This window comes from Phallusia mammillata, chromosome 7, assembly GCF_965637545.1.
Source record: "Phallusia mammillata chromosome 7, kaPhaMamm4.hap1.1, whole genome shotgun sequence".
Lineage (NCBI taxonomy): Eukaryota > Metazoa > Chordata > Ascidiacea > Phlebobranchia > Ascidiidae > Phallusia > Phallusia mammillata.
The window spans coordinates 16,853,844-16,873,417 of record NC_137258.1 but is presented as its reverse complement, the minus strand read 5'-3'; the positions used below and the strand labels follow the sequence as shown (position 1 = coordinate 16,873,417).

General features: G+C 36.9%; 3 protein-coding genes across 3 annotated transcripts; all 3 read right to left on the bottom strand.

Annotated features, from left to right (window-relative positions):
- LOC145239052 (uncharacterized) lies at positions 1–4,901 on the bottom strand. The gene is made up of 9 exons (XM_080102339.1): positions 4,780–4,901; positions 4,328–4,540; positions 3,672–3,806; positions 2,982–3,292; positions 2,373–2,481; positions 1,231–1,375; positions 752–883; positions 397–574; positions 1–233 (listed from the first exon to the last, which is right to left on the bottom strand). The coding sequence occupies exons 1-9, from the start codon at positions 4,871–4,873 to the stop codon at positions 87–89; spliced, it is 1,464 nt and encodes a 487-aa protein (XP_079958465.1). The 5' UTR covers positions 4,874–4,901; the 3' UTR covers positions 1–86.
- Positions 4,902–9,842: 4,941 nt separating this feature from the next.
- LOC145238754 (uncharacterized) lies at positions 9,843–10,786 on the bottom strand. Its single transcript, XM_080102014.1, has 2 exons — positions 10,691–10,786; positions 9,843–10,393 (listed from the first exon to the last, which is right to left on the bottom strand). Exons 1-2 carry the CDS (start codon positions 10,761–10,763, stop codon positions 10,155–10,157), a joined length of 312 nt encoding a protein of 103 aa, XP_079958140.1. The 5' UTR covers positions 10,764–10,786; the 3' UTR covers positions 9,843–10,154.
- Positions 10,787–13,556: 2,770 nt separating this feature from the next.
- Positions 13,557–18,040, bottom strand: LOC145239051 (uncharacterized). Its single transcript, XM_080102338.1, has 8 exons — positions 17,953–18,040; positions 17,133–17,330; positions 16,165–16,448; positions 15,859–15,985; positions 15,419–15,563; positions 15,007–15,144; positions 14,412–14,553; positions 13,557–13,775 (listed from the first exon to the last, which is right to left on the bottom strand). Exons 1-8 carry the CDS (start codon positions 18,038–18,040, stop codon positions 13,611–13,613), a joined length of 1,287 nt encoding a protein of 428 aa, XP_079958464.1. The 3' UTR covers positions 13,557–13,610.
- Between the last annotated feature and the right edge of the window lie 1,534 nt (positions 18,041–19,574).

The following is a 19,574-nucleotide window of genomic DNA, read 5'->3' as shown; positions in this document are numbered from 1 at the left end:
TTACAATGAAGTATTTATATTTTACGCAGCAAGATAACAAACAAGTATGTACACAGATAAGATATTTGTTAATCGATGAAATGTGTTCACAGACACTGTTGGCTTGGATGTTCCAAAAAATTAATGCATCTGTTGTTGGGAGGAAACTCCAGCTGCTGAATAAAACTGTCCACATCATAATCCCATTTATCAAGGTAAAAAAAGTGATAGCATCTTCCACCTTGGGCCATAATCTGTAAAAGTATCAAGTGGTTATGGGATAAGAGGGGCGCGTTAAGTCCAGTTAACAATATTTTATAGAAGTTTAACTCGTATATTAACTACTCATGTTTGTAAAGAAATGTTAAAGTTGAGATGGATAACAAAACCAGTGTGATAATAACACATAAACTTTACCTTCAGAATATGTTTGCAGTTGCTTCGCAAACCGATTCCAATGACATACACATGAATGTTATTTTCTATGAAAATATTTGACCAGTTTTGAATGCTCTTAATCACGGAATTGCTTGAACTTCCATAATAACTATGGCCTCCAAAAGAATTATATTGCTGGGTGGCACAATTTGCACAACTGTAAAAGAAACCAGCGAATTAGCCCGCTAAACTGAATGTTCTACTGTATGGTAGCTTATTAGAGTCAGCTTAAGTTAATATTTTAAAAGTGTGTTTTAACACGCGGAACAGTCTTTTTAGCACAAGTTATATTTGTGTAAGTGTTTGAAAAAAGTAACGAACAAATTGGTGTTACCCGTCTGTAATCATAATCACATCTTTCTCCACATTGGCATCGTTCCATCGGTAGCTTTTTAGGAATTGATCGTAATAAACTGATCGCAGAGCTTTACTCATGCAAGTTCTTCCATGTGTTGTGCTGTTATATCTGAAAGTGTTTTTTGGTTTAGTTTCAGGCATTTTGTTTTGGTCCTGCAACATTGCTGCATAACTGCATTGTGCAACCAAAGTTGAAATTTTGAATCTTGTCGTGGCCTCTTGTGTAACATTTTTTACCACTATGGAATCAGTTAAGTAAAGCTCCAACATCAAAACTAAAAATAGTAAATCCAAATTGAAGATTTATTCTATTAGGCCTGTCTGTAAAAAAAGTAGCATGCTTTTATGATTGTCTTCACCAGTAACGTGTGAATGTAAACCTGCTTTATGAGCGAGGTATTAAAATTGAGAATGTTAAAACATTGGGCAAGTATGTTTGGTGTACTTTTGACTCACCTAATGTCTTCTAAGATTTTCTTTGCCAGTAGGTCAGGGTTTTGTAGATAATAGTTGATTGAAACGTGGGTGTGGACCTTTGCATCAAACGAGATCACAGCAATATGTGTGTACTGTTTTGAATACCTCACGTTGCCACAAAGCACTGCAGAAAATTTAGCATTTTACGGTCGTAATTGGATAAACACCAAGTGTGAAATTGTTTGCACTCCAGTAGGTTGTGACAAACCCGTCTCAAAAGGGTTTGAAAAGATTAGGATGCGTTGTAGAAAGGTAATGCAATTAAACCCGTTTATGACACACCAAAGCACTTCTTTTTACACTGCACGAAAAAGAAAATATTTGCAGAAAGCGTGGTGTGTTATTTATGGAGCGACCAACCTACCTAATCTATTACGTTTAGAATAGTTAGTTGCATTCAAATTCGCAAAAACGGTGTTAAAGTTTAATGTGCATTTAAACTAAGTTAAACCAATTTCCCTATTCAACGTGGACTTTCAAACAGGAAACGTACGTACGCAATATAATTGCTATATTTAGTCGCTAATTATCTGATAGCGTATGTGTAAACGCGGTCAAGAATTAAATGACATTGTTTTTAACGTTCTTTGAGGGAATTTCTGTGTTATTTTCATCTGGTATTCACTGCAAAAACCCAAGCTTGCGCTTTTTGATGTAAGTCGATTATCGACAGATTAATTTGTGCGACACTAAGCAGGTCAATTAAATTCCAATCATTCCGATGATTCAATTAGGCTTCAGTTGCTTCTTCGTGCAATTAATAACTTAAAACAGTCATTTTCCATTTTGGTACAATTTACAGGGTTTTTAATTGAACTTTTCTGCCAACATGTAGAGTTTTAAGTGCAAGTTGGACCTAGCACATATAGGCCTAACGATTGTACTTTGAAAAGACAATATTTGTGTCTGGACGAACGAAAAAGGGCGCCAACTTTTAATTGAATTTTAAAAAGTTTCGTGTTTGTCCATTGCAAAACTACCAAACTTGCATAAAATAATAGTAAAACCCTTTTACGCCATAAAAGAGGTGTAAAAACAAACCACAGTGCACATATTTTCTGACTCAAGCATTGAGTTCGTGTTTGTTGTTGATTTGATGTTAATCTAGCGTTGGATTTCACCTTTAACAATGGCAGCAGCAATTCTTTTCACTTTGTCAAATCTACGTATTCCAACGCTCCCACTTTCATCCAACATAAAGACCAGGTCTCGCTTCTTTTGCACCGGAGCCTAAAAAAAGGGATTTAAGTTCGTTCAAACTCATAACAAGCACATTACGGGTCCTGAAAAATTGCAAATAAAACTAATACAAAAACCATTTTATCCTCAGTTTCGTTTCGCGTTGAAGTTTATTACCACTACAGAAGACAAATCTGTGAGACAAAATGATATTAGGTAAGTAATGGTAAAATAGTTCATAAAAGTTAGGCGAATTGACTATGTTTTATTGTCGATGATCTTACAAGAGACACAAACATTAAATTCGTATGTCAGAAATGCGCTCAAAACTAACCCCAGACACGGACCGCGTGGGAAGGGTTCTTAACCCTAAGGGTAAGAAACAATAAAGCAAGCGGTAAAGGATAGTGTCAAAATAATGTTTTGGGGTCAATTACTTTAATTTGATTTAACATCTAAAAGTCTTTGGAGACATAAGGTAAGAATATGTTTTACCGTAGCTTAAGACTGCAAATGTCCACTGGCCTAAAGGAAGAACAAATATTTCTCACCATTCTCTTTGCCCTTGTTGGAACTGCATAAAGTCCTCTGTTGCAGTTTCCCGCCAACAGTTTTGTTGGATCTGACGGCGAGTAAATCTCAACACATTTCTTTTTAGGCGGCTTGGTTGTTGGTTTTACGGTGGCGGTTACTATGGGTTTGGGTTTTGGAAAATTATTGGTAAGATTTCCTAAAAATGCGGGAAGCTGGTTTGATGGTGGTCGCACAGAGAGGATGTTATGATTTCGTCCAGCAAGTTGGACTGGTCCTCCCACTCCGCCTCCTGCTCCGCCTCCTCCGCCTCCTCCGCCTCCTCCCCCTCCTGTGGTATCTCAATGTTATTACTGAGTGTATTTAGCATCATTGCGTTTTGCATAATTAGGGCAATTCAGGGCCAAAGGACTTGCTGGTCAATGCCATACTGAAGTTATACAATGACATTAAGAACCTATCGCTTTACTGTTCTGTAAATTTGCAACTAACGGATAGGTTGAATCATTTGGATTAAAGACACAACATAAAAAAATACTGAAGATGCCGTGTCTACAATTAAACCTATGATGTAACTACCTGAATACCTTCACCCTATTTAATGCTGCTTTTTTGCAATACAACATTCAAAAACCTTAATGAAAACATTTTTGCATGCGCCAGTACCAACTTTTCAGGTGCAAACTCTTTAGGATTCTTAACACTCTCACCTCCAGCTGAACTTGAGCCTCCACCAGTTGAACCTCCAGATGTTGCTTGAGAGCTGGCTTTTTCAGCAGGCGGCTGTAGGAGACTTTCCACAAAAAGGTTTGCAAGAAGGGTGCCTGTTTGGCATACTCTTTTCTCTGAAAAATAGGGATGTTTAAGTAATTCTCTCTGACAACATTTTCACAAGCAAAACATGGTCGACTGGAATTTCCCATAATTGCTGCTTTTTCGTGACATGCAAACGATATGAAAGCACAAGGAAATACTTTTTGTCTGATTAAAACTTTTTCAAATTAACATCTAAGTCACTAGAAATCAGTTCATTATCTGGATGCTATTTCGCTATCACCAAAAGGTGGATATAATGTGTTCAAAAGCATGCAAAAACAGCAACAGGCGGATACAGAAGCCAAGCGTGTCTGCTAATTATAATAAAATGTGCGCACAAAGAAATTAACTCAACATTTTTTGATAAAAGGGTGCGATAAAGCCTATATCATCTTAAGCAGTTTAATGTCAAATCGAGTAGAACTAATAGTGCCTGTTCTACTGTATTTACTTTCTGTATTACTTACAAAAAAATAATACGGTATGAACTTACAATAATAATAGGACATATTTTTGTTTCATAACCATGTTAAAGGTAATCAGCAAATACCTGTTGGACAGTAATTTCTTTGGTGGTACGGAGCTGTTCGACTCTGATGGGTTGTTTGTAATGTGCAGGGATTCCACTTTCCATACTTGCACAATATTTTTGGTTTTGGTGTGGTTATTGGGTATACTGGTTTCCTGGTGGTCTGAGGAATATAGATTTGTGGCGGAGTATATACGGGAGGAAATTGAAACGTCGTAGATGGTATTTGGTTGACTGCAAGAAAAAAACAAAACAATAATAAAATTGTTATTATTTAACCACGTTTAAATTAAGTAGATTTCGATTTTTCTGTACTGTTTTGGAGAAAAAACAAATGCATTTTGCAGAAGTAGGCTCCACCGGTGACCTCAATTAATATTTGTTTGCAGCACCGAGATTTAATGTTCATGATACAATATTTAAACTGTTAAAACACTCATAGCACTATATGAAAACCTTAAAAATGTACTTACAAAAATAGTTGTACCAGTTGGGTCGCGAAAATAGGTTTTGGCCATTGACCACAGCCACTGCAGAAAGCAACACTGCCAGGCAAACCAACTTCATTGCATAAAGTTTGTATATCCTAACAACTGAAATAAATAACTAAAGACAACAAAGGTTTACGTACTTTAACCACAGCATATCGAAGAGATAATTTTACTTTCATGGGAACATCTTGTTACTAATATCTTGGCAAACTGGATTCTTTCGTTCTCAAACGATAATACACTTTTTACTTGCTTGCCTGGTGTTTCAGATGTATATATACACTGACGGTGTCATAAATTACATTCACGTTTCAAAATCTTCAGACTACTTAACTACAAAATTCAGACTAAAAATAAATATAAAAGTACATTTTCAAATCGTGCTTAACTGCAATTATTTGCAATTGCTGCAAACTGGTTAAACTTTTAGACTGAATTGCGCAAGCAGATTCGCAACGACAATATTTGTCACGATTTGATAATTAATTATGAAAAAACACCGAAACCGAATGTCTGTTGCGGTTTCTGGCGAAACGCAACTACCCGATGTGTTTGGACATCTGATTTCCTTGAAAACATTTGCAAAAAAAAACATGTCAAAACCATGCTTGTTGCAAACTCACTTCAACTCGATTATGAAGTAGAATACGTTGATAAGTGTTCACTAAAACTTCTTGCTCACATCTTTACAAACTTTTGGTTATTGCATTCATAAAAATCTAGAATACAGTTTGACATTTTGTACGTTAATCGCCTCGTGTAATAAGCAATACTTAAACAACACATGAGTGCAAGTCTGGGACATATGCCAAATGTACACTGGCTCCTGCTATAAAATCTTTGCTTAAATATAGAACACTGCAGCTACAAACTAGGAAACTTTTGCTATTATTGGTTTACAGGTCAAGGAATTTCTTGCCCAAGGCTGGATTTGTTTTGTACTTCGTGGGTTGGTTGGACGTGCGCAGTTGAAATACAAATGGCGACAGGCGACAATTGAATTCGTCAATTAATGACACTAATTGTAAAGTTACGTGATTGCTTTTACCACTTAGGGTACATACCTTATAGGCATCGTAGGCGCGCTTTGCACTAACATATGTGGGATATAAACAAAAATGTTGTATACGGAGGCACGTAATTGCGTTACGTTTCCCTCTATCAAATGTGTGTACTAACAGCCACTTATGCAAATATTGATTTATTTATAAACGAATTTAAAGGTCGTAATTGTCGTAAACAGGAATTTCACTTCACCCGATCGTTAAATGACGCGTTATTTTTTAGCCTCAGGTAAAAAAAATGCCCAATGACTTTTTATTTAACACGCTTTTATCCGTATGTTGTTAAAAAACGCTTTAATACACATGAACCATAATTTAACACACAAAGACGTCCCGACATTAAAGGTCATATGTTTCTTTTATTTCTTACTTTGCCTTTGTGATAAGCTTTTTAATTTAGATTTTCCTTTTTAATTTGACTTTTGTAAGTAATCTCACATCTTTTAGGCCCGAACCCTTTCAAACTTAAAATTTGTGCAAAATCGCAAAATAAAGACTTTGTTGATATTTTGGCCAAATAAACCGATTTCACAGTAATTAAAAGCGAATGCACATTCGTGTGAAGAAAGAAAAATTACAGTTCATTGAAATTGGGATTAAAAATATCGGTTTGCAAAGTTTGCGTACAGTCTTGCCAACACGCGCATATTTTGACTGATGTGTCTAGATTGTATATGTAGGAATGTATAGGGACGCTCGTCTTTAAATCATTCACGGTGGTATTTATTGTTGTTTTGTTACATAAACGTATTTTCATCCTCGGGACTTTTTGAAATTAATCATCAATCGCTAATTTACTCAGTGGACGTGACCATAGCCATACACCTTGTTTGTGACATGGCTTAAAAGGTAAACCGCAAACGCCAGAGGGAATGTAGTTTTACAGAACAGAAATAGATTGGTATAAATTTTCATTATTTTTATGCAACTCTGGTGCTTTCCGCTGCAATTTGTGACATTTTGCTGCAAAGAGCATGAGTCAGAAGGCATTTAAATGAAATTTATTTATATTAATCTTTAAAAATACTTTTTCGCTAAACTTAGATGCCCAGGATAGTATCGTAAAAATATATGCAACTATCTTGTCGTAGAGATTCGACTGTTACTAAATGCTGTGTCTAACTGTAACCCTATTTGAAGTTTTTAAACAATTACTTAAACAGACTGTCCTACCTCAGTGCATCTTTTTGCGTTTAATTACAGCAGTAAAACAAATGTTTTAATTCATTACTTACATCACGTATTTCATCCCAACATTTATACAAACGTATAACAAGATCATCAACTCAAGCTAATAACCATGTTCCCAAAATGGCATTGACGCTCGATTCGCAGGAAGGCAATTGGATTTTGACGATGTCAATCTTAAAACTTTACCATTGTCTCTTTTTTCATGGATGCCATGTACAACCTTGTTTAAACAACGTTGTGTTGTGACATTGACTTATATAAAGTTAGTGTTTGAAAATGTCACGATTCATTTAAGGCTTTAAGCCAGTAGTTCTCAAACTTTGCGTCGCAACGCTCTGGTGCGTCGTTTCAATTTTCCAAGGGCGTCGCAGAAAAGTTCCGTTTCGTGACTTTATGTTGTTGTATCAATAAACACCACTTTAATAATAAGTTTCCTGATTAACTTTTATTTGCTAGTGCGTCGCAAGTCAACGGAATTTTTCCAGAGGCGTCGCAACAAAAAAAGTTTGAGAACCACTGCTTTAAGAAAATAGGGCATTGGGATTTAAATGGGCTATAGCCAGGGTTGCCATACCGTCCTTATTTGTACGATTTGTCCTTGTTTTGAGGGATATGGCCCTTTTCTCAACAATTACAAAAGTTTTTATCTTTATCCTCTGCAATCCAGTGTTGCGTAAATACCAAATCATGTTCTGCGCCGAGATTTTGTGACATGATAAAAGATATATCGGGGGAGTTGCACGTCATAGGGTATTCAATCAAAGCGTATGTGGGAATGTTTTTTTTAGTCAAATCCCTGCTACAAATACAAGTAAACCTATACCTGAGCTGTCATGAGATGCACGAAGTATTTTCTACGAACAAGGAGTTGCTAGGACAGATTGTATCTGGCAAAAAATATAGAATAAAATTTGTCATGGCTCGTACAAATGCTTTGTTCATAAAGGTTTGTTTCGTTTCCTGTAATAATTTAATTTTTTGATTGTTCTTATTTTGCGGTCCATGTCAATGGCCACCCTGGCTATAGCATTGGCTAAAAAGGCTGAAAGCTTTGCCGCATTTTGTTTAGCCCCTTCTATAACAGCTATATTTAAAGAATAGTTGGTTTCACCGCATACAGGTGGCTGTTACACTTTTCATTCATTGTAATTGTGTAATTTTGCCCACCAAAAAACAAAGACACCTGCTGACTGCACCAAAATGCGATTATTCAAAAGTACAAAAAATTTGAGTAACTTTGTTTCAAAAAGTTCATTTTTTCGTACTGATTTTCTTGCATAAAACCAAGTGATAACACACACGAATTTATTGAAAAGTTGTTTATGTATGCAAAATTAAACCATCAGGGAAATGCACTTTGGTCTGGAAACGGTGGTATGTTCCGAAATTTATCCACCTGGAATTGCCGGAAGGCAAAGTCCAAGAGGATGTTCAAATGTGTTGAGACATTGGTTGCCAGGAGGTTTCTCGAGTTGTTGAAGGAAATTGTCAACATCGTAATCCCATCGATCAAGATAGAAGAAATGATAGCAACGTCCACCCTGAGCTAGGACCTGTATTCGAGTAAAATTGTTTTAAAAAATCTTAGTTGTTGTTTTTGATAGTTTTGTTCAAGAACCGGCTTTGATAAAATCAGGCTCATCGCCGAGCCTGTGTTGCTCAGTTGGTAGAGCGCGAGTCCCGAAATAACGCATGTCGTGGATTCGAATCCCACCGTATGTATACTACCTTTTTAGCCCATGCCTTGCCTTATTAGAACGCGCATTGACCGACTGGTTCGGCATGACACCTAATAGGCTTGGCGTACTATGATTTATAAATGAGTGTGCCGCGATCGCTGGTCTGCATGAAAGTTTTGGTGCTAATCCAGATGTATAAATTTATGTTCATCTTAAGATGAAAAAACAGTATTACTTTGTTTTAGTCAATTTAATGATCTAGCTTTTTGCCTATGATGAATTATATGCTACCAGCCTATTCAGAAAAGTATTAGCTCTATTTAAATAAAAAACAGTTTGGCGGAAAATGCAAAATACATATTATTTTACCAACAACGGACAGAATTTTGTTCAACCACAGCACGCTATAGATTCACATAAATGAACGTTTGGAAAGAGGTTTGTACAACGAAATTAATATGCAGGATAGAACTAAGTCGTTGTTTGTAAATTATTAACGAATTCTTGTACCTGTAAGTTCTTCTTGCAATCATCTCTTCCACGACCAACGGCGATCCCGATAACGTAAACATGGATTCCAACTGCTTTCATTTCGTAAGACACAGCTTCCAATGTTTCCCGAATTGAACCTCCTTTTCTACAGTTTGCACAACTGCAAAAAGACGGCAAATAGGGGTTACCTTGGCGCATTTAATCACACATACTTTGCAGCATGCTTGGTAATTTATCTAGTAAATAGTGACATTATTTTGCAGTACAAATAACAGTAAAAAGCAATCATTGAAGAGCATACGGATAAAGTGTTTAAAGCAAACTGCTATCAGAGAAATATTTCTTAAAATTTTTAGGTCTTATATGCGCAGTCAACGAAAGTGTAAGATAAAATAAAAAAGTCTGGAGTTGAAATATTTATTTTAGGGAAACACTGCTTTAACGGTCACATAGGTTCGCAAATTGGGGATTATCGCGGACTCACGAAACCCTTTTAAAGTATATTTAAACTCAGGGTTGATGGACAATGCTCTAACAGTCGAACGAATATAATTTATCTACAAGTTTGCGAATTGCTCTTAGTAGGCTTAAATTTTGCTGTAACTTTACCGACCCGTCAGTAATGAGAATAATATCCTGTTCCACGTCCAATTCTTTTCTTCTGCCTCCCAAAGCAGTCGAAAGCATGATTTCGTAACCAAAACGTAAGGCCTTTGCCATACACGTTCTTCCTGCAGAGTAGGAATGATACCTGGGCAAAAACAGTTTGCAGACAAAACGTAAAACAAACGTAGTTTTCAGGTGCATTATCATTTTACTGGAATGTTCTACATGCAACAGCGCCAAAAGGAAACTGTTGCCAGTGCTCTGGTTTACTGCGAACCATCGGTCCATTAATACGTCACCAAACACAATTGTCACTTATACGCAATCATTCAAATCGTCTTTGTGATGCCGTACATGCATGCAAGAATAGTGTCACTTCAGGCGCAGTGGTAAAAAGAAGTAAAAATATAAGGACGAACTTGATGTTGTTCAAGATGAATGATGCCAATGCATCTGGATTGCTGTAGAATTTGAACAGGGGGACGTGGAAGTGATAATACTGGTCAAAGGACATTATCGCAATTCTGGTCAGCTTCTGGTCGTATCGAATATTGCCACAAAGCACTGAACGCAAAAAATAGACAACATTACACTTCGAATTTTTTGGTGAGTTTGAAATATACAAGGAAAATGCAAAAATGTTTAAAAACCTGCAAGAAACGCTCAGAAATGAACCGACACATATATGTTTTTTTTTAAGTTACCCTTCCACATAAATGCATCGCCAAGTAACCAAAATTTGACCGAATAGAAAATTTAAATAAAAATTAAAATAAATTGGGGTCATTGCGATGATTAGGCATTTAAGTTCTTCCTAATTGCATTATTCTATTTTTAACTATTTGCTTGTACTGAACTTACATTTAACAATTGCTGCTGCGATTCTTCTAACTTTGTGATAGTTTGTAACACCAACGCTGCCACTCTCGTCCATAATAATCAGAACATCTCTTCTCGTCGGAATGATAAATGGTGGAGGTACTGGGACCTACAAGAACATTCAATTACTAGTCACATGTATTATAAACAGACTTAACTCCTGATACGCTATAAACACACACTAAGCTTCACAATGTAAGTAGTTTTACAACCTACTCAAATGCAACAACTTTGCTAGCACCATGTTTATTTTTAAACACAAGACTTATTACCACAAATTGTCCTTACCGAGCGTTTTGATCTCGACGGAATTACGTACTCGCTCTCATCGTTGCAACTACCAGTAATTATTTCTCCTTGAGCATTCTTGAATTCAAAGCATCCCTTCGGAATTTTAGGAGTCGGGGCCGGCTTCGCTTGGGAACCAATCACATGAGTTCTACCTGCTAAATCGACTTGGCCCCCTTGACCCACTTGACCACCTTGGCCAGCCTTTTTCTTCGCTGCCGGACCCAAAAAACTCTCTGTAAACAGCTGCCCCAGCAGTTCACCATCGTTGCAGGCTTCTCGTTCTGTTAACAATTGAAATAAACTTTTAGACACATTGCCCCGCTCCTGACAAAGATTTTTGCAAAACATCTGATTCTGACAATACGAAAACCAAACGGGAAACTTGGCCGAATGGCCTGGCGCGCCTGACCCATGTACAAAACCTGATCGGGTTTCGTCCCCGGGAGTATCCTGGGTTCAAATCCCGTGAACGACAAAGGGCAATTTTCAGTTCTCGGACTGCCGCCTGATTGTCGAAAAATACAATAAAAAAACCCCCAAACAGTTGAACTTTTGGGACGATAAATGATTTTGATGACTATATTATTTTCATGTTTAATAAAGATTGTATTTGCTTAAGACACTGGAGATACAATGTTTGAAGTCAAATTATTTGTTTTACTTTATGACTGTGAAGTGTTAACATTTTTTCCTAAACATGCTTTTTCCTTAAACTGTTAGCCACAAAACAAACAATTGTCAACCAACGAAGTTTTCATGGCAGACAATTCATTATTTTATTGGTATTTTTTGATGTAGTAAAAAATGTTTCGGTAATAAGGAAAACTAAGAAATATTAGGCAAAAATAAAGCACTGACAGAAGTGCATTTTTGCGTTCTTAGTGTATTTTGAATAATAGCTTGATGTTGTACCGAGCTCTTTATCCAGGTACAAACAAACAAAACAAATTACATGTGCTTCTTACTTGTAGGGCAGCTGACCCGATGTTTTGCAGGTGCTTCCAACGTGCGGTAGGATGTTCCTTGGTCGGTAGGTGAACATTTGCCCTCCTTGTACACGCTTTTGCAAAAATCTCCGTCAGATGCAGGCTTTTGTGTTGTAGGTGGCACAGAGCGATTGGTAGAGGGTGGCACAGAACTAGTCGTTGCGGGTGGAACGGTTGGATGACGAGTGGTAATCCCTATTAGAAAAAAAACAGATTTAAACGAGTTTTAATAATCATTAATCGCCTGATGCGGCAATACGTTTTCCACGGCCTGGGAGGTAACTTGTAAACAAAGTTGACCGAGCCTCATAAAGACAAAACAAAATAACAGGCTGTGGCTTTCTAACCATTTTGGTAAATGTAAGCCGCCTTTTGTCGTGAAATGATGTCAGTCAAAGGAACGGCGTTAAAAAACCATCATCATATTTTCTGATACTTTTTGACTCTTTCGATTGATATTAAATAGAATGAAATAAAGGTAATGTTCCGGTATTTTTAAAGTTTGTGGACGAAATTGCAACTTTATCAAATATTTAATCATAGATATAATGGCATTAAATGATATTGATTTGTTGACATTATTTTTCGTTACTTTTTTCTGTAGAATGCTTAAGTTTTTGTTACAGAGAACAGATAATCACCAGCCAGCAAAAGTAATAATCATGTTTGCTATGTGGTAAAATCATGTTGGAAAACTTACGGCTCTAACCACTTCTTATTTTATTTCATCGCAACAAAAAAAGTTTGAGAACCACTGCTTTAAGAAAATAGGGCATTGGGATTTAAATGGGCTATAGCCAGGGTTGCCATACCGTCCTTATTTGTACGATTTGTCCTTGTTTTGAGGGATATGGCCCTTTTCTCAACAATTACAAAAGTTTTATCTTTATCCTATGCAATCCAGTGTTGCGTAAATACCAAATCATGTTCTGCGCCGAGATTTTGTGACATGATAAAAGATATATCGGGGGAGTTGCACGTCATAGGGTATTCAATCAAAGCGTATGTGGGAATGTTTTTTTTAGTCAAATCCCTGCTACAAATACAAGTAAACCTATACCTGAGCTGTCATGAGATGCACGAAGTATTTTCTACGAACAAGGAGTTGCTAGGACAGATTGTATCTGGCAAAAAATATAGAATAAAATTTGTCATGGCTCGTACAAATGCTTTGTTCATAAAGGTTTGTTTCGTTTCCTGTAATAATTTAATTTTTTGATTGTTCTTATTTTGCGGTCCATGTCAATGGCCACCCTGGCTATAGCATTGGCTAAAAAGGCTGAAAGCTATGCCGCATTTTGTTTAGCCCCTTCTATAACAGCTATATTTAAAGAATAGTTGGTTTCACCGCATACAGGTGGCTGTTACTCTTTTCATTCATTGTAATTGTGTAATTTTGCCCACCAAAAAACAAAGACACCTGCTGACTGCACCAAAATGCGATTATTCAAAAGTACAAAAAATTTGAGCAACTTTGTTTCAAAAAGTTCATTTTTTCGTACTGATTTTCTTGCATAAAACCAAGTGATAACACACACGAATTTATTGAAAAGTTGTTTATGTATGCAAAATTAAACCATCAGGGAAATGCACTTTGGTCTGGAAACGGTGGTATGTTCCGAAATTTATCCACCTGGAATTGCCGGAAGGCAAAGTCCAAGAGGATGTTCAAATGTGTTGAGACATTGGTTGCCAGGAGGTTTCTCGAGTTGTTGAAGGAAATTGTCAACATCGTAATCCCATCGATCAAGATAGAAGAAATGATAGCAACGTCCACCCTGAGCTAGGACCTGTATTCGAGTAAAATTGTTTTAAAAAATCTTAGTTGTTGTTTTTGATAGTTTTGTTCAAGAACCGGCTTTGATAAAATCAGGCTCATCGCCGAGCCTGTGTTGCTCAGTTGGTAGAGCGCGAGTCCCGAAATAACGCATGTCGTGGATTCGAATCCCACCGTATGTATACTACCTTTTTAGCCCATGCCTTGCCTTATTAGAACGCGCATTGACCGACTGGTTCGGCATGACACCTAATAGGCTTGGCGTACTATGATTTATAAATGAGTGTGCCGCGATCGCTGGTCTGCATGAAAGTTTTGGTGCTAATCCAGATGTATAAATTTATGTTCATCTTAAGATGAAAAAACAGTATTACTTTGTTTTAGTCAATTTAATGATCTAGCTTTTTGCCTATGATGAATTATATGCTACCAGCCTATTCAGAAAAGTATTAGCTCTATTTAAATAAAAAACAGTTTGGCGGAAAATGCAAAATACATATTATTTTACCAACAACGGACAGAATTTTGTTCAACCACAGCACGCTATAGATTCACATAAATGAACGTTTGGAAAGAGGTTTGTACAACGAAATTAATATGCAGTATAGAACTAAGTCGTTGTTTGTAAATTATTAACGAATTCTTGTACCTGTAAGTTCTTCTTGCAATCATCTCTTCCACGACCAACGGCGATCCCGATAACGTAAACATGGATTCCAACTGCTTTCATTTCGTAAGACACAGCTTCCAATGTTTCCCGAATTGAACCTCCTTTTCTACAGTTTGCACAACTACAAAAAGACGGCAAATAGGGGTTACCTTGGCGCATTTAATCACACATACTTTGCAGCATGCTTGGTAATTTATCTAGTAAATAGTGACATTATTTTGCAGTACAAATAACAGTAAAAAGCAATCATTGAAGAGCATACGGATAAAGTGTTTAAAGCAAACTGCTATCAGAGAAATATTTCTTAAAATTTTTAGGTCTTATATGCGCAGTCAACGAAAGTGTAAGATAAAATAAAAAAGTCTGGAGTTGAAATATTTATTTTAGGGAAACACTGCTTTAACGGTCACATAGGTTCGCAAATTGGGGATTATCGCGGACTCACGAAACCCTTTTAAAGTATATTTAAACTCAGGGTTGATGGACAATGCTCTAACAGTCGAACGAATATAATTTATCTACAAGTTTGCGAATTGCTCTTAGTAGGCTTAAATTTTGCTGTAACTTTACCGACCCGTCAGTAATGAGAATAATATCCTGTTCCACGTCCAATTCTTTTCTTCTGCCTCCCAAAGCAGTCGAAAGCATGATTTCGTAACCAAAACGTAAGGCCTTTGCCATACACGTTCTTCCTGCAGAGTAGGAATGATACCTGGGCAAAAACAGTTTGCAGACAAAACGTAAAACAAACGTAGTTTTCAGGTGCATTATCATTTTACTGGAATGTTCTACATGCAACAGCGTCAAAAGGAAACTGTTGCCAGTGCTCTGGTTTACTGCGAACCATCGGTCCATTAATACGTCACCAAACACAATTGTCACTTATACGCAATCATTCAAATCGTCTTTGTGATGCCGTACATGCATGCAAGAATAGTGTCACTTCAGGCGCAGTGGTAAAAAGAAGTAAAAATATAAGGACGAACTTGATGTTGTTCAAGATGAATGATGCCAATGCATCTGGATTGCTGTAGAATTTGAACAGGGGGACGTGGAAGTGATAATACTGGTCAAAGGACATTATCGCAATTCTGGTCAGCTTCTGGTCGTATCGAATATTGCCACAAAGCACTGAACGCAAAAAATAGACAACATTACACTTCGAATTTTTTGGTGAGTTTGAAATATACAAGGAAAATGCAAAAATGTTTAAAAACCTGCAAGAAACGCTCAGAAATGAACCGACACATATATGTTTTTTTAAGTTACCCTTCCACATAAATGCATCGCCAAGTAACCAAAATTTGACCGAATAGAAAATTTAAATAAAAATTAAAATAAATTGGGGTCATTGCGATGATTAGGCATTTAAGTTCTTCCTAATTGCATTATTCTATTTTTAACTATTTGCTTGTACTGAACTTACATTTAACAATTGCTGCTGCGATTCTTCTAACTTTGTGATAGTTTGACACACCAACGCTGCCACTCTCGTCCATAATAATCAGAACATCTCTTCTCGTCGGAATGATAAATGGTGGAGGTACTGGGACCTACAAGAACATTCAATTACTAGTCACATGTATTATAAACAGACTTAACTCCTGATACGCTATAAACACACACTAAGCTTCACAATGTAAGTAGTTTTACAACCTACTCAAATGCAACAACTTTGCTAGCACCATGTTTATTTTTAAACACAAGACTTATTACCACAAATTGTCCTTACCGAGCGTTTTGATCTCGACGGAATTACGTACTCGCTCTCATCGTTGCAACTACCAGTAATTATTTCTCCTTGAGCATTCCTGAATTCAAAGCATCTCTTCGGAATTTTAGGAGTCGGGGCCGGCTTCGCTTGGGAACCAATCACATGAGTTCTACCTGCTAAATCGACTTGGCCCCCTTGACCCACTTGACCACCTTGGCCAGCCTTTTTCTTCGCTGCCGGACCCAAAAAACTCTCTGTAAACAGCTGCCCCAGCAGTTCACCATCGTTGCAGGCTTCTCGTTCTGTTAACAATTGAAATAAACTTTTAGACACATTGCCCCGCTCCTGACAAAGATCTTTGCAAAACATCTGATTCTGACAATACGAAAACCAAACGGGAAACTTGGCCGAATGGCCTGGCGCGCCTGACCCATGTACAAAACCTGATCGGGTTTCGTCCCCGGGAGTATCCTGGGTTCAAATCCCGTGAACGACAAAGGGCAATTTTCAGTTCTCGGACTGCCGCCTGATTGTCGAAAAATACAATAAAAAAACCCCCAAACAGTTGAACTTTTGGGACGATAAATGATTTTGATGACTATATTATTTTCATGTTTAATAAAGATTGTATTTGCTTAAGACACTGGAGATACAATGTTTGAAGTCAAATTATTTGTTTTACTTTATGACTGTGAAGTGTTAACATTTTTTCCTAAACATGCTTTTTCCTTAAACTGTTAGCCACAAAACAAACAATTGTCAACCAACGAAGTTTTCATGGCAGACAATTCATTATTTTATTGGTATTTTTTGATGTAGTAAAAAATGTTTCGGTAATAAGGAAAACTAAGAAATATTAGGCAAAAATAAAGCACTGACAGAAGTGCATTTTTGCGTTCTTAGTGTATTTTGAATAATAGCTTGATGTTGTACCGAGCTCTTTATCCAGGTACAAACAAACAAAACAAATTACATGTGCTTCTTACTTGTAGGGCACCTGACCCGATGTTTTGCAGGTGCTTCCAACGTGCGGTAGGATGTTCCTTGGTCGGTAGGTGAACATTTGCCCTCCTTGTACACGCTTTTGCAAAAATCTCGTGTTGTAGGTGGCACAGAGCGAGTGGTAGAGGGTGGCACAGAACTAGTCGTTGCGGGTGGAACGGTTGGATGACGAGTGGTAATCCCTATTAGAAAAAAAAACAGATTTAAACGAGTTTTAATAATCATTAATCGCCTGATGCGGCAATACGTTTTCCACGGCCTGGGAGGTAACTTGTAAACAAAGTTGACCGAGCCTCATAAAGACAAAACAAAATAACAGGCTGTGGCTTTCTAACCATTTTGGTAAATGTAAGCCGCCTTTTGTCGTGAAATGATGTCAGTCAAAGGAACGGCGTTAAAAAACCATCATCATATTTTCTGATACTTTTTGACTCTTTCGATTGATATTAAATAGAATGAAATAAAGGTAATGTTCCGGTATTTTTAAAGTTTGTGGACGAAATTGCAACTTTATCAAATATTTAATCATAGATATAATGGCATTAAATGATATTGATTTGTTGACATTATTTTTCGTTACTTTTTTCTGTAGAATGCTTAAGTTTTTGTTGCAGAGAACAGATAATCACCAGCCAGCAAAAGTAATAATCATGTTTGCTATGTGGTAAAATCATGTTGGAAAACTTACGGCTCTAACCACTTCTTATTTTATTTCATGTGGAACCATTTGGCAGGCTCATAGCGTGTTTTTTTCCTTCCAGCTACACGGATTACATAACAAAGTATAACATAACAAATACTAACCAAATCTGCCCCAAAGGTCAAAGTTGAACTGAGCTTGACATTGTGCAGTGAGACCAAGGAAGAAAGCGAAGCAAATCAGTTTCTCCATGACTAACTTGCAGTTGCTCTAAACCTGTTGCAAAATGCATCAAAACAAAAACATGAAATGCTTGTTAAAAGTAAGTTATACATTGATGGTTGTCAAAAAAGTTTGTAGCAACACGAAACAAATCTAACTATTTCTTGCGCTTCTCTGCTTGAAAAAAGGTTACATTGCTATTTACCACCTGTTCAATGCCTTTAGCGGCAGCTGAGCCAAATTTTTGGAACTGGAATTTTGCAACATTTTTAAAACTATATCACCGATTGAATGCGTTTCTAAAACAACTTCTGTGTTTCTTTCTTAAAGTGTGGCTAAATCGGATTAAAACTAAATAATAACGAGATACAGTCTTTTGCTGCTAAACGCAGTGTGGTCGCAATGTCACGTATTTATATAGTCGGGAAATCATTGCGAGAAATGTTAATCTATTTGCAGAGGCTGGGGAATCACCGCCTAAATCATGGCGCTTTAGTCTCGGTATTTCCCATTTCGGTCTAATTGCGAGAAATGGCTCGTGTGGCTAATTGGAAATGATGTGGGCTGCTTTCTTGGTATGTTTTGAAGCGCCGCAAACAAGACAATACTGTGCCAAAATCAAACACAGACTATACTGCTTTAAACTTTGCAGCAATGGAAACAAAAACATTCCCATCTTGTTTAAAAGTCACATTTTTACTTCCGTTTGCAAAAAAAAATTGTTATTGCAAAAGTTGCAATTCGATGTTTTATTTTACAGAAAGTCGTTATATGCTCGTTTCGTAAAGGTTGTACGAATTTGAGCTATTTTTATCCAAAGCGCCATTTCATTTGGGATTCAGCGCAATAGCAAATGGAACAAACGTTTTAAGCGGCCAGGAATTGGTAAAAATATACTAATCGGGGTTTATTTTATATGGTCAGCACTTCTCTTTTTCAAAATTTATTACAAATTTTGCGATGTGTTAAACGTAATTTACCATAGTGCAAACCGGTAAAGCAAAAAAATACAGCTTTAACATCGTAGAATTTACAATATAAAACCCAATAATAGTACGCACTTGCTTAAAGCGCTTTGAAGCTTGTTGTAACCTACTCTAATTGCCTTTGAAGACGTTTTTAAGAAAAGCGCAGAGTCGGACCGATTGGAAAACAGCAATTATCATTAATTATGTCTTGCCTACGTCGAAAGCTTTATTTGGCGCACCTAAATGATCACAGGCAATACATTTGATTGGCCATTTACTCGCTACAACGCTTGAAATTTGATGTACGGAATAAAAGTATTATTCATAGCATAAGGGAACAACAAGAAGTGACACATAATTTTGAAACGACAAGGCATAACCTGGAGTAATTAATCTGTGACGCCGTAACATTGAAAGGTTAAAACGCATTTTTGCTCGAGGCAATTCAAGCGGTAATTCCCTTGTACATGCTGGAGTGGTGTTGTTGATACATTACAAAACTTACATACAGTACAACCACAGAAACAAGACACATATGTGACAAATACACTGACACAGCACATTGCTGTAATTCCGAATGTGACCAAATCATAAGT